The 13,513-nt window shown below is 35.2% G+C and overlaps 3 protein-coding genes across 5 annotated transcripts; 2 read left to right on the top strand and 1 right to left on the bottom strand.

Annotated features, from left to right (window-relative positions):
- Nucleotides 1–2,465: 2,465 nt before the first annotated feature.
- On the top strand, nt 2,466–3,540 carry LOC141391081 (succinate dehydrogenase [ubiquinone] cytochrome b small subunit, mitochondrial-like). Its single transcript, XM_073964002.1, has 4 exons — nt 2,466–2,642; nt 2,777–2,895; nt 2,953–3,140; nt 3,210–3,540. Exons 1-4 carry the CDS (start codon nt 2,600–2,602, stop codon nt 3,394–3,396), a joined length of 537 nt encoding a protein of 178 aa, XP_073820103.1. The 5' UTR covers nt 2,466–2,599; the 3' UTR covers nt 3,397–3,540.
- Nucleotides 3,541–8,077: 4,537 nt separating this feature from the next.
- Nucleotides 8,078–8,828, top strand: LOC141391080 (succinate dehydrogenase [ubiquinone] cytochrome b small subunit, mitochondrial-like). Its single transcript, XM_073964001.1, has 3 exons — nt 8,078–8,209; nt 8,291–8,579; nt 8,642–8,828. Exons 1-3 carry the CDS (start codon nt 8,137–8,139, stop codon nt 8,826–8,828), a joined length of 549 nt encoding a protein of 182 aa, XP_073820102.1. The 5' UTR covers nt 8,078–8,136.
- A 52-nt stretch (nt 8,829–8,880) lies between these two features.
- PTPMT1 (protein tyrosine phosphatase, mitochondrial 1) lies at nt 8,881–11,268 on the bottom strand. 3 transcript variants are annotated; one of them, XM_073963999.1, is made up of 5 exons: nt 11,120–11,266; nt 10,966–11,024; nt 10,438–10,581; nt 10,053–10,370; nt 8,881–9,201 (listed from the first exon to the last, which is right to left on the bottom strand). In XM_073963999.1, the coding sequence occupies exons 2-5, from the start codon at nt 10,975–10,977 to the stop codon at nt 9,076–9,078; spliced, it is 600 nt and encodes a 199-aa protein (XP_073820100.1). In that variant the 5' UTR covers nt 10,978–11,024; nt 11,120–11,266; the 3' UTR covers nt 8,881–9,075. The 3 variants fall into 3 exon arrangements, with proteins under 3 accessions (XP_073820100.1, XP_073820101.1, XP_073820099.1); XM_073964000.1 differs by having other exon boundaries at nt 11,130–11,228; XM_073963998.1 differs by having other exon boundaries at nt 10,966–11,268.
- Nucleotides 11,269–13,513: the final 2,245 nt, after the last annotated feature.

Raw genomic sequence — 13,513 nt, 5'->3', positions numbered from 1 at the left:
TAATAGATCCAGTGGGTTAATCTTTGCTGGTTGCACTTAGCTTTTCGAGGATATAAACTGTCAGCTGTTGTTTGTTTACGTATACATACAAAATAACTAATAAAGTTGTGCTTTACACTTTTACGATTTCTCGTATGAGATATCTTCCCTTTTGGTCATATTCGATTATTTTACACGCAGGGATACATTTTTTGTAACTTGGTATCAAGCGTACTTTTTGTTAAAAAATTGTATAATGTAAAAAAATAAATAATTTTATGATTTTCAAATAATTTTAGATTTATTAACTCCATAACATCGCATGCGACCAATCGTAAATGTGTAAAACACGACAAACTCTGTTGCAGAAACAGTTGCAACTTTTGGTACTTTTTGAATAGAGTTGGATTTTTTTGCACAATTACCGAATACAACACTGTATTTTTGGTGGATTTGTGCCGGATTTAAAATAAACCCAGCCGTCAGAGGATTTAATTTTTGTATGGCAAATCTGGTCAGATTTGACCAGATTAAGCAATAAATCCTCATGAAGTGGGTTAACCCGGCAAAAAGCTGTAGTGTAACCGTGCTATAAATATGCATAAATAAAAACAGCAAGAATTATGGATTATTGTTATGGATGGGTGCTGTCTGCCATTAAGCAATAGGACCAGATGAGTGGACTATGCCGTGTGTATTGTAATCGCAGCTTACCGATGTCCAACTTCCGTACCTTTGCTGTAACTAGGTGATAATCGTACATCGACTGAATGAATGCCTTCCATCTATTTGATTTCTTTTTTTGATCTGGAGACAGCGAGGTGCCCTTATAAAAGTCAAGATACTTGACTCTGCTGTTGCTAACTAACATGTATTTTTTCGCGGCGAAGACAATCACCTCACTTCAAGATTGATCAGTTTAGTTTTTATTCGAATTGTAGCAAGTCTTTCATACGTGGCGCCAGACTAACTGGAAATCAGCAACTTATACTTCATATCAGGGCAGCTATATACAGTGCGTCCCCTTTAAGTGTGGTTGTGACCCCTTTCCCTGTCCATCATATTTCCTGTATGACTGTAATAACGGTTTCGTACGTTTGCAGGAGTCAAGTAGAAATAGGGTTAAGTTCGGCTGGGCCGTACGTATTATACCACCCACCATATCGGGAGGTACTGTTCTATTGGGACTATATCAAAACGTGGGCTGATATATAGCCCATTTTAAATACCAAACATCCTTTGAATAATAAAAGATGATAAAGATCTTTCTTAAATATAGCGTTTTATTTCATATAAGCATTTTAATAAAGGAAAATCAGTAGTGGTTTGCATTTTAACAGCCTCAAATGCCCTTGTCATTCATATGATGCTCTCCCGAGTGGGAGCATGTTTTACTCTTAAGGCAGTTAATGTACGAATGGTATTGGCACCGCAGTTTTGCGCTAAAGTACGAGGAATTATGTCCAAAGCTGCGGCGACAGCAGTTGCGAGTCTTACAAAGCCATTTGGCACCACCATCAGGAACGAAATTGGTAGCCTTGGGATTCTTGCATTTGTTTTGGAAGTTCTCATTACCAATGTTCTTGATTTCAAAGAGACCAGCTCCAGACCGACATCCTCTGCAGACATTTCTGTTGGCACGCAGGCGCAAATTACCACTTTTACTTAAATGTCTAATGGGAGTAATACAAATATTATTTTAGAAAAAATTAAAAAAAAAAAACAAATACAAACCGACAAGATTTCAAATGAAGAAAACTTGTTGCATTTGTTATTATAATATTTGAAGTTATAAGCAAACCAACTTCAGAGTTGTTTTTTTGAAATTTTGTGAACCTGCCCAACCTTCTAATAATTGAACCATGGCATGTATAATGTATAATTGGTATTTATTTGCTTTCTTTGTATTGATTGAATAAATAAATAAATAAAATCAGATGCGCTTAGATTAATTGGAGAACGGAAGAAGTACACTCAATTGTGATTGAATTTAATGGAAATTTTTTTCATTTGTGTTTATATAATAAAGTTCTTTGTAATCTTGTTTTATACAAATAATAAATGCATTTTATTTATTCTGGGATATTTCGCAATAGCTTGCATTTTTACTGCATCTTAAGATTGATTAAAAACACAATCCGAAGAGTGCCTTTAAATTCAATCCAAACGACTACATCGAAAGCTGTGATTTGGATCGAAAACGGAGTGCATCCTAGCTGTGTGCTGTGGAAGCAAAATAGAGTGCATCCTAGATGCGCGCTCTCTTGTAAAATTCTAAGTGAATTCATAGGAAAAGATGTACGTTTGTAGTGATTCAACTGCATCCGCGGATGCAAACTTTTTGCTGGGTAGAAAAAGATGTACTGCTGGGTAGTGATGTCTCCTATATCGATGTGTTACTTGTGTGTTGTTCGTCAATATTCTACGATACGATCCTCACTAATTACTAAAGCTACAAATGGCAACTCTATATACCACATTGACACTTCTCCTGTGTTGTCAAAACTTCACTACTGCCCATAACAGCTTCGATAGACATACATTTTTCTTAGATTTTTAATAAATCTATTTTCAATTAAGGTTTGAACGGTGTTCTTTTCGATAATTAACATCTCTCAAAATGGCTTTGCAAATTGTTCTCCGAAATGCCACCAAATTCAATGGTATGTGTTGATAAAGTTCTTGAAACTTCCCAAAGTAATAAAACAAAATATAATTTACATTATATAACTTAAGGGGAAGGTATGATTTTTGGACAAATTGTTGATTTAATGATTTTTATAAACAAAACGAACAGGTGCTGCTGGTTTGGTTAAGTCAGTGCGTATGACACCACTTAAGACATATGCCACAGTTGTTGCTGCCCAACGTAGTGCTTTGGTGAAACCATTGAATTTGGTTAAGAATGTTGCTGCTGTAAGTATAGATGTGCTGTTATGTATTTAACAAAATATTTATGAATTGTTGTTTTAGCCTGTTACACGTAATGTTGCTGTAAGTGCTCCTCGCATGGCTGCTGCTGGTGGTAGTCACACTGCCTTGTGGACCATTGAACGTGTTGTCTCCTTGGCTTTGTTGGGTGTTGTACCACTTGCATTTGTGGTGCCATCACAAACCATGGATGCTTTGTTGGCTGTCTCCTTGGTGCTTCACTCTCATTGGTAAGGGAAACTTCTGGAAAAATGTCTTTGTTGTAGCGGCACTAATGCATGTGTTTTTTTTACTTGTAGGGGTATTGAAGCCTTGGTAACTGATTACATGCGTCCCTCCGTGGTTGGTAATGTTTTACCTAAAGTAGCTCATGGTTCCCTCTTGTTGTTGTCCATGGCAACATTGGGCGGTTTGTTCTATTTGATCTACAATGATATTGGTATTGCCAAGTCCGTCAAGAAGTTGTGGGCTGTAAAAGGTGTTTAATTTTTTTAGCCAACATTATGTATGTAGTTATTTAGAAACTGTACGCTTTATTTGAAGAATTACTTAATAATTCAAAGAAAACAACAAAGATATTCAATTTGTAAGAAAAATGTTAAAAAATAAATTATTCATCGAACAAGAAAATCGTTGTTTTGTACAAAATCTGCTGTTAATTATAATGCAACGTGGCTAGAAGATGCACACAGCATCTAATTTAAAATGTGCATAAATTATGGGATGGCCAAAATGACAGGTAGAAAAGTTGTCCACGGCATAGAGAAGAGTTTGTTGTTGTAGCGCCATCTATTAGAAATATATGCAATTACAGTAAGCGTTATTATTTCCGTCGCTTCAATTTAAAAAGGGAAAGCGAGAATACCCACGAGGAGTCCAAGAGGAACTTTAAAGCTGAGGAGGAGTAAAGGCCTTGCTGGCCTCCGCATATAAGCCTCTCCGGTTGGCTTTCTTGCTTTGTTACTCCAAATGCCAAATTACAGGGAATTTGTAACTTTTAAAGTAACTAAAATCGGACCTATGTAAACAAATTTTGACCACTTTTAGTCCCAAACTTCAGCCAATTCAGCAGCATCTAATTTAAAATGTGCATAAATTATAGGATGCCCAACATGACAGGTAGAAAAATTGTCCACGGCACACGGTGGTCGAAAGCACTGATCTAGCGGCGCGAAATTAATAACTTGCAAACGAATTGAGATACTTCACTGAAATTTGGCACAAACTCAGCTTGTACCCGTGGGTAATAATGGGCCAAATATGCACAATATCGGCTGATGTTTTGGTATAGCCCCCATATAACGGTACCTTAAGATTTTCGGTATTTTGAGGATTTAAGCCACAATTTCGTAGCAAATTAACTGTAATTTTGTAATTAGGGATCCTAGTAGTCACAAAATATTTTCACCAAAAATTATGGACATAGGTGCACGTTTTGATATAGCCCCCATGTAACCGTACCTCCCAATTTAAGGTATTTTGAATATCGTGACCACATTTTTAAACCAACTTGGCTGTAATTTTGCATTCCGTGTTCTCAGTGCTTTTAAAATCTTCTTACAAAACATTTTCAACACGGATTTATGTTTCGATGTAGCCCCTTTTATGGTACCTCCGATTCGTTGAATTTTTACTTGTTATCCCATATTTAATTTCATGTTTAGCTATAATATGGTATTATAGTGTCTCCGGGGGTAGAACTCCTCCTTGCAAACATTTCTCAAGATAGGTCCATATTTTTATTTAGGTCCCATACAAATGCACAGCTAAATTTGTATGAATTTCATGCAAAATCTCTTATTTTAAAAGTGCAGTCATCAAAAGATTTGCAAATATTTGCAGCCCTAACGTGGTTATTCCGTATCCAGAGAGTCCAATTTCATTCCCCAAAAATAATCGAACCTAAGTTCGGCTAAGTTTACAAGATGCACTCTATGGAACAAGCGCGTACAACCCCTAAAAACACTAAAAAATTGAATTTTTTGAAAATTTATTGGTATATAACTAAGTACCTCCAGACCCCAAACTAATTTTTATAATTTGAATCACACCCTCTGCTATTAATAAAAAATAAATCTTGTCCAGTTTCATTACGAATTTATTTAACATTTAAACAAAAATCAAGTTAATTTTATTGCAACAGTTTTTTAAAATCTGATGCAGCAAAAACTCTTGTATTTGATAGTGAATAACTGAATGAATATTTACAACAACAAAAATTAAAAAACAAAATCTTTGTCTGCAAAGTGTCTGTAATCGATACAATGGAAAATATTTCGCAATTTTATAGTTCGATTTTTTGACTTTCGCGCCGCTAGATCAGTGGTTTCGACCAGTGTGCGGCATAGAGAAAAATGTTTGATCCCCATCTATTAGCGCCATCTATTAGAAATGTATGCAATTACAGTAAGCGTTCACGTTATTAGCTGTGTCTGGTTACCCAAAATTTGTAACAATTTGTACCAATTGTTGCTGGAAGTCGTCTGTTAACACATAAAACCAGCAAAAGAGAGCGATTCGAGAGAAACATTTTGACAGTTCTTTCACTGAGAGCTTGCAAATTCTTGCTGGACAAATTTCTTCTAGCAAGCACTTGCAAGCTCTTCTTCTTCCTGAAAACAATCAATCAGCCGTTTTTAGTTTTTTGTTGATTTATGTATGTTTGTGAACATTAAAAACAATTTTATTGTGGAAATAACATAGTCTAATTGTATTGTTTTATGGAGAACAAATTTCTAAAGTGGAAAAATACTTTTTTGTTTCATTTTCTTTTTTATTTTTAATAAAATACAACGTGTTTGCTTCCTTTGTTGGCCGGCAAATTGTTCTGTTTTGGCAAGTCAGCTGATTGTTTGCTGGTTTTTGCTGGGAAGGTGTCTGTTTACTTTTTACAATTTTCTAGCAAAAGAGAATAAAAACCCCTTATGGGTACTTTACACGGTATGTTTTTTACATATGAGTTGTCACTTCTCCCATACAAAATGTATATGCAAAGTGACAACTCATATGTTAAAAACATACCGTGTAAAGTACCCATTACTCTCTGAGAAAGTTCTTGCTGGACAATTCTTGCTGGGAAAGTAACCAGACAGACTTATTATGAGTGTAAAATCCCAGTGAGTTTTGTCTTCTGTCGGTTCAACTTAAAGGGGAAAGTAAGAATACTCACGGGGAGTTTATATTCATGATTGGCATCTTACGTTTAGGTCCAAGAGGAACTTTAATGCTGAGGAGGAGTAAAGACCTTGCTGGCCTCCGCTTATAAGCCTCTCCGGTTGGCTCTCTTGCTTTGGAGAAATGCCATATTACAGGGAATTTGTGCTGAAAATGTAGAGAAAACTTTAAAGTAACTAAAATCGGACCTACGTTAACAAATTTTGACCACTGTTAGTCCCAAACTTCAGCCAATTCAGGTCGAAAAGTAGATAAAAATGTCTATCGAGAGGTACCGCTATTTTGGGGTATATACAAATACATATGTGCCGATATAGTCCATCTTCCAACTTAACCTCCCAGCAAAAAAGACGATCATAAAAGTCAACAAGATCTCAGAAGTGGTAATAAACTGGGATTAAACAGCAACAATTTTGAGCATTTGTGGTGAGGTATCCGGAAGTGTGGACCGACTTAAACGCATTTTACACTTGCATTTAAAACAGGTGTTTTGAGATTTTACGTAATTTATTTGACAGATATTCTATGGAATTGTTAACAAATGAGGCGTGTTTTATGAAACACGTTAAATGTAAAATGCGTTTTAGACCATCTACGAAGTTTATCTAGGTTTAGAAGAAATATTACTTCGGTTACTCGTCCCGAGAATTAACATGTTCACCAGACATTTTTGAGTCTAAGGTATGGACCGATATAGGCGATCTTCATAATAATTGTTCCACTAACATCCCATACGGGACAAGGAAGTCTTCTCTCATATCAATGAGTGCACCCCGATTCATATTAGCTCAATATTAGCTGTTTATCGCCGAGTCCGAACGACGTGTCTAAGACATAGCCGACCAAGAAGAGCGAGCGCTTAAATTGTTTATGTGTGGGTAAAATTACACTGACAGAACAGGGTGATGATTTTCATATTGAGTGTGAAATGAAAAATATATTGTTGGCGCGTTCGCTTTGTATGACTTAAATTAAAAATAATATAAATAACTTCATAATTTGAAAAGTATTTTTCTTCATATGTTAATTTTTTTGAGAGAAAAAACAAATTGTATATAAAAATGATTTTTTAAGACTTTCTAAGCATACATACATTTTTTATTGTTGCATTGCAGACGAGGCATTCTGCGTCATTAAAAATATTAATACAAAACAAAAATCATTTTCAAATTCTTCCCTCCACATATTTGCTGTACAACTGCAAAATCTTTTCTGTGTACCCAAAAATAAACAAATAAAGCGGCATCAACCTGCTTGCATGAAATTCAGTACAAGACTGAAGTAAAAAAATCAAAACATTTGCTCTCTTACTTTGCGTTCGGGTCGCGTGTGTGTGGTTTGCCGAAAAACTTCGTAACCAAATCAATACCCACGAACGGGTTTGGTCTAAGACACCACTTTTGTAAAGATGTTTTACATGGCAGAAATACTCATGAAATGTCGCCAACATTACTGAGAGGTATTTTGCCACCGTTGAAAATTTTGATGTTGACTGGCCGGGTAATCGAACCCACGACCTTCATCGTGCAAGGCGGATGTGCATACCATTGCACCACGGTGGCACCCGATCTTCATACTTGATGTAAATATGTGTCGGTTATTCCTTGTTGGAGTTATCATGGTCATCAGCCATTTTTATTAAAGTTCTACACTAAGTCCCAATTTACATTAGGCGAGTTTACTTGCGGCAATTGTCAGTTTGTAGGTGAGAGAGGGTGCTGAGAGGCAAAGGGTTACCATATGCCTCACCTCTCTCTCCTACAAAATGACAATTGCCGCAAGTAAACTCGCCAAATGTAAATTGGGACTAACATCTTCTTGCGATTCAACAAATAACTTGTTGTATATGGTAACTCTGCCTCCAAAAGCCTGTAGGATTTTGTTTCACTGCAAGATGGAGTGTCACCAGAATTCAACATAAATCGAATTTTTTTAATGGTATTTTTGCCCAGCAAACTATTAACCGTGGTAATTTTAACCTTATTATAATACCTGCTAAACATCCAAGTAACTTTAGATGCCATTATGAAAATCAAATAACAAAATAAAAAAATGTATCAAACAACTTTCCAAGCAAAGAACATGTATTGCAACCTATTACGAAATAATCTGAGAAGTTTCCGTGGTAAATATCAAATATGTTGAGAGTTCACAAATTTTCTTTACCACTCATATCATTCATGTGTTCATACATGCATTCCTCTAGCAATAACTTCACATGGGCTAAAGATAAGTGCATCAAAATGCCCCCAACAAGGCCTAAGGCAATATTCGAAATCACATCCATTTGGGGTTTACAAAGTTCCGCTACGTCAAAGTGGCAATACGACAATATCAATTAAACAATATGAATCAAGTCGCAAGTATACCGGTCTCTGGAAGGCAGAACGTTTTGTTGGTACTGCCCTCATTTTTATGCTGCCCATGGCATTTTGTATTGAATCCAAAGAGTTGGAAATGGCCACGGCTTTCGTTGCAACTTTGCACACTTATTGGTAGTTATATTTTTCACAATTCCCACCATTGGAAGTTCTCAACAATATTTTTCAACTTCTAGGGGCTGTGAATCAATGTGTAAAGATTATGTGCGTTCCTCGGTTGTGGGTAAATTATTGCCTATTCTTGCCCGAAGTCTAAATATATCTTTGTCTGTGGCTACATTATATGGTCTCTATTTGCTGATTTACAAAGATTGTGGTATTGTCCATATGCTAAAAAAGTTGTGGGCAATAGGGGTTAAGTAGCCGCAAGATATTGTTACTCCAAAGGGGAAATGAAATCATGTACGGTGGTTGCTTTTTTGGAAAAAATTTAATTAGTTTATTTACATAACAATCACAAAATATCTTTTCATTAAAAAATTACCATATAAATTAGAAGTTCACACTCAGCATTCGTATTTGTAACTCATTATTTTAACAATAATAAAGCTATTTTTGTTTAATTTGATTGTTTCCTCACAAAAATTCTTTTCTATGTAGCATCAACAGGTCATGACTTTTCCACATTCTTTTTGTAGAACAATCTCAATGCATCCCATTGTTTGGTGTGTAACAATATGTGTGGTCGACAGCTACGCATATGTTCAACGGCCTTTTCAGGTGTCCAGCCATTTTTCTGAAATATAAAAAAAAAACAATTATGTGTTAGGGGGTTATTAAAATATTGTATATCATTATCATTGAACTTTGATATGGATGTTTCTATAAGGGATTAAAAAACAACAAACTTATTTAATTGGTGGAATTTTTTAGTTTACTTTTAGCTCCATTGCACGATATAATTACTATGATACAATGCTTCTACCACATTACAGCTAAATCGGAATAAGCATTATATAGTTGTTGCATCAAAATATATATATTTATAAGGTTACAGGAATTAAAATTTCCGCGGACGTAAACAAATTCAGAGAGGTGCAAAAATACATCCAATTATTTTTGGCTTTCAGGTTTAGGAACAAGTCAGGTTTAATGCCTGATCGCGGATCTTTTTGACATACCTACCGTCGATAGCCCTTAAAACCGTGATTATAACGATATACATTTGGTGTTGCGGAAGTCCATACTTCCCAATATATGGACGTACAAAGTTCCCTAAATGTCCACGAAAAGAAATTTCGTCGCGTAGCCTACTACATATCGCTGTAATCAGGACCCCAACGGAAACAATCTACCACCAGTACATTTGACAAGGTAATCGCGATCAGGCCATAAACCTGACTTAAGCTGAATTTATGTCATTTGCGTCTACATGCTATAGAAGTTTGTAATATGAAAAATTCACTATATGCATTTTTTTATTAAGACGGAATGTGTTTCCGTTCAATGATTTATACCTACGTACTGAGGTAGTGATTACTTTGTTTGCTTCTTATAAGCCTCATATGTACGTGCTAATCATTTATCGAAAGATTCAGTAAACAATACCTATAACAATAAAAACATATTTATTCAATTCTTACTCACCATCATTAAATAACATCCCACTAAAGTGGCACTACGTGTACGACCAGCCTTGCAGTGAACATAAACCGTGCCAATATTCTCTGGACTAGTTGTTGTGCTTAAATTCTTTATACGATTATCTTGAGGTAGAAATTTATTAATGAATTCAACACCCTTGAAGAGTTTATCTTGACAAGGTGATTCAAATATATCAGTGGTGGCCAATTGTAAAAATTCCACTCCCAACAATTGCCATTTGGGAGCATTATTGGAGAAGACTGTCAATTCATAATCTTCATTCATGGATACTACGGCTTTCATGTTTTCATTTTTAATTAACTACAAAGGGAAAGAGTCACATATTTAGCCATTGAATATAAATTACATTATTAACATAAATACTTACATCATTTGCCTGAGAGCGAAATGGTAAAGCGCCCAAGATGACATTTTCATCGATACGATCATACCAATTACGTGCGGTGGCCTTTTCCATTAATACATTGTACAACAATGTGGGATAGAAGGAGACTCGGGCAAACATAGCAGCCTTTTATTTGTTTTATAAAATATAAATAAATAATTGTTTTGGTTTAAGAATATTACAATTTGTTTTAATAAATGAAACTAAAAGTGGCTCAATAAACTTTCACTAGCACCAGTCCAAACATTCAAATATTAAATATTTAAGAGACCACCATTTGGCCCGCTCTGTTGTTAACTGTTGAGATTGTTAATTGAAACTGGTTTGAGAAAAGTTTATCACACGACAACACAACAAACCATTCTGCAAGTTGGCTTCGGTGGTGGTGAAAGCTTCGCCACAAACGTTACTCCAAAGAGAAACACTTGTTGGTCTTTACACAGCTCAGTTGTAGTCTTTCATACATTTATGGTTATTGCTCAATATGATAGACTTGGATTGGATACTTACACTCATTTCCATTCCTTTGTTTATATGCGTTTGTGTCACAAACAATGTAGATGCCCCAACTAGAAAAGCACAAATTATTATAATGTACATTTGTGTTGTAAGGAATGTATTGTTCTTGGTGTGGAATTTAAATGAATCTTTTTTCGTCATTTACATAATCTTACGAATTGAAATGGAGACTCAAACCCGTTGATCTCTGATAATTTTGGGAAAATTTGGGTCAGCTAGCTAAAACACAGCTTAACGAAAGAAAGAAACTTAAACAGCTGTTTTTGCATGCGTTTCGTTTTCGTTGTGTTATTAGGTGTGTTCGTTTACTCAATAATTTGTACACGTCCAGTAACTTCTTAGCTCTGTTCCTTTACGTGCCTGAGGTTACCATTTCTTACCATTTTTAACCTGCAAAGTGTTCCTTTACTTTAAAAAAACATACAATTTATATGAGACCAGTTTACCACTTTTACCATTTTTTGCCACTGTTACCATTTTTAAAAGTAAAGGAACAGACCACTTGTAAACGACTAATTTCTTTTGCATTGTACTGTGGAGCATGGTACAAATACACAGGTAGCCGCATCGGCAATTGTTGGTAACATAAGGTGTCAAAATTTGACATCAATTCAATGGAGTTGACACATTATGTTACCATCAGCTGGCATGATAATGCTACCTGTATTATTGTACCATGCTGTGGAGTAAACATGGTACAATCATACAGGTAGCATTATCATGCCAGCTGATGGTAACATAATGTGTCAACTGCATTGAATTGATGTCAAATTTCGACACCTTATGTTACCAACAATTGCCGATGCGGCTACCTGTGTATTTGTACCATGGGAGTAAACGAACAACCATGGTACAATAATACAGGTAGCATTATCATGCCAGCTGATGGTAACATAATGTGTCAACTGCATTGAATTGATGTCAAATTTTGACACCTTATGTTACCAACAATTGCCGATGCGGCTACCTGTGTATTTGTACCATGCGAACAACATCCAGTAACAATTTGTACAAATTTTGAGTAAACGAACACATATTGTGTGCCATGGCCCCCAGGGTTGTAAGATTTTATTTTATCTAAATCGCCAACCACTTTATAAAGTACGGGAACAGGCCACAGAAATCAGAAATCGTCAAACCGAAGATTATCAGATTATTGGACACGGTGCTCTTGAAGCAAATTTAAATAGAAGGTGCTTGCACCTGGGAAGTTTTTGCGGATTCTGAAACTACAATGTTCATAGACATGGTAGAACAAGAAAAGGTAGCAGCAATACCCAGCTGACTGAACTGGGTTGTAGTGTTAGTGTCAACTTCCATTCGACATTTTATGTATTTATTTCTATGTTCGATGTATATTAGGGATATATATTTTTCAAGAACAAATTTATTCATCAGAAAAAAAACTATTTCCCATAAAGACGGCTTCATATCATTGACATGTAACCTCCTCCAGGTCCGAACGACATGCCGCACACTAAAACACCGCTTATAGAGGCGGTACAATATTTGTTAATATGTGTGGTATTTTGTTAAACTTGAAAAGAATAAAGCCCTAATAAACATGTGCTTTTTTGTTTTCAAAAGCAAATGATTGAAACATCTTCTCTTTTTTCAATGAATTACCAGCGACCCGAAACATTTTTGCAAGTATTCTACTTTCTGCGAGAAATTATGCATTTAGTGGAATGATATGGAAACATTCAAATTGAAAATCTAACGAGTTTTCATTCATGTTTTCCAAAATATTCAATCAAATGTGAAAAAATAGCTCTGTTCCAGAACTAAAAAGTTTTTACAATTTTTACCACTTTTACACATTTTGCGTTCCCGTACACAAAATTTATATGAAAATCGTTTACGACTTTTACAACTTTTACGATTTTTACCACTTTATAAAGTACGGGAACAGGCCAATTATTAGTTTTTTAAATTCCAATAATTTATAGACATTTCCTTGTTTTGTTTACATTTACGTTGACACTAAGGTTTACAAACAAAAACAAATTCCTTTGTGGTTGTTGTTCGAGTTGTATTTGTTGTAGTATTAACTTTACCTTGTATTTGTTCTACCATGGTTCATAGATAAGAAAAATCAAGAAACAAAAAAATCGCCGGAGCGCTTTTAAATAAATCGCGATCAAGTTGACATTTTTAGTGGTTGTTTAGGTTTTCACGATTTTGCTTGGAAACCGCAAGTCCTATCAGAATGTGACTCACGAAAATGTTGTTGCTATCAAAATTCTCTACAAGATTGACCTTTATGGTATTTTCGTAGGTTTTATCATTTTTGAGATATATGGTCTGTTCCTTTACTTTTGAAAATGGTAAAACCGGCAAAAGTGGTAAAAGTTGTAAACTGCTCCCATGTCCTGGTCCAAACTAGAGTGATTTCATTCATGATATAAGTAAAGAGATAGATTTTTTGGGTACTTTACACGATATGTTATTTTACATATGTGTTGTCACTCTGCATACACATTTTGTATATAAAAAGTGACAACCCATATGTAAAATACATATCGTGTTTTTCCTGAAT

The sequence above is a fragment of the Musca autumnalis genome, unplaced genomic scaffold (assembly GCF_047663935.1).
Source record: "Musca autumnalis isolate F117 unplaced genomic scaffold, ASM4766393v1 scaffold_1, whole genome shotgun sequence".
In the NCBI taxonomy this organism is placed as follows: Eukaryota; Metazoa; Arthropoda; class Insecta; order Diptera; family Muscidae; genus Musca; species Musca autumnalis.
Note: the sequence above shows the minus strand (reverse complement) of the source record. Positions and strands in the feature narration are given on the sequence as shown.

What these genes read in the sequence shown, in the direction of transcription:
- PTPMT1 (XM_073963998.1), bottom strand. Translation starts at nt 11,115, where the DNA reads ATGACGAAAAAAGATTCATTTAAATTCCACACCAAGAACAATACATTC. An exon ending in ACAAAGGAATGGAAATGAGT is followed by an intron (nt 10,582 to 10,965) that starts GTAAGTATCCAA and finishes AACAAATAAAAG; the next exon opens with GCTGCTATGTTTGCCCGAGT. An exon ending in TGGGATGTTATTTAATGATG is followed by an intron (nt 9,202 to 10,052) that starts GTGAGTAAGAAT and finishes TTTATATTTCAG; the next exon opens with AAAAATGGCTGGACACCTGA.
- LOC141391081 (XM_073964002.1), top strand. Translation starts at nt 2,600, where the DNA reads ATGGCTTTGCAAATTGTTCTCCGAAATGCCACCAAATTCAATG. An exon ending in AAATGCCACCAAATTCAATG is followed by an intron (nt 2,643 to 2,776) that starts GTATGTGTTGAT and finishes CAAAACGAACAG; the next exon opens with GTGCTGCTGGTTTGGTTAAG. An exon ending in TGGTTAAGAATGTTGCTGCT is followed by an intron (nt 2,896 to 2,952) that starts GTAAGTATAGAT and finishes TTGTTGTTTTAG; the next exon opens with CCTGTTACACGTAATGTTGC.
- LOC141391080 (XM_073964001.1), top strand. Translation starts at nt 8,137, where the DNA reads ATGTATCAAACAACTTTCCAAGCAAAGAACATGTATTGCAACCTATTA. An exon ending in TAATCTGAGAAGTTTCCGTG is followed by an intron (nt 8,210 to 8,290) that starts GTAAATATCAAA and finishes GCATTCCTCTAG; the next exon opens with CAATAACTTCACATGGGCTA. An exon ending in GCAACTTTGCACACTTATTG is followed by an intron (nt 8,580 to 8,641) that starts GTAGTTATATTT and finishes TTCAACTTCTAG; the next exon opens with GGGCTGTGAATCAATGTGTA.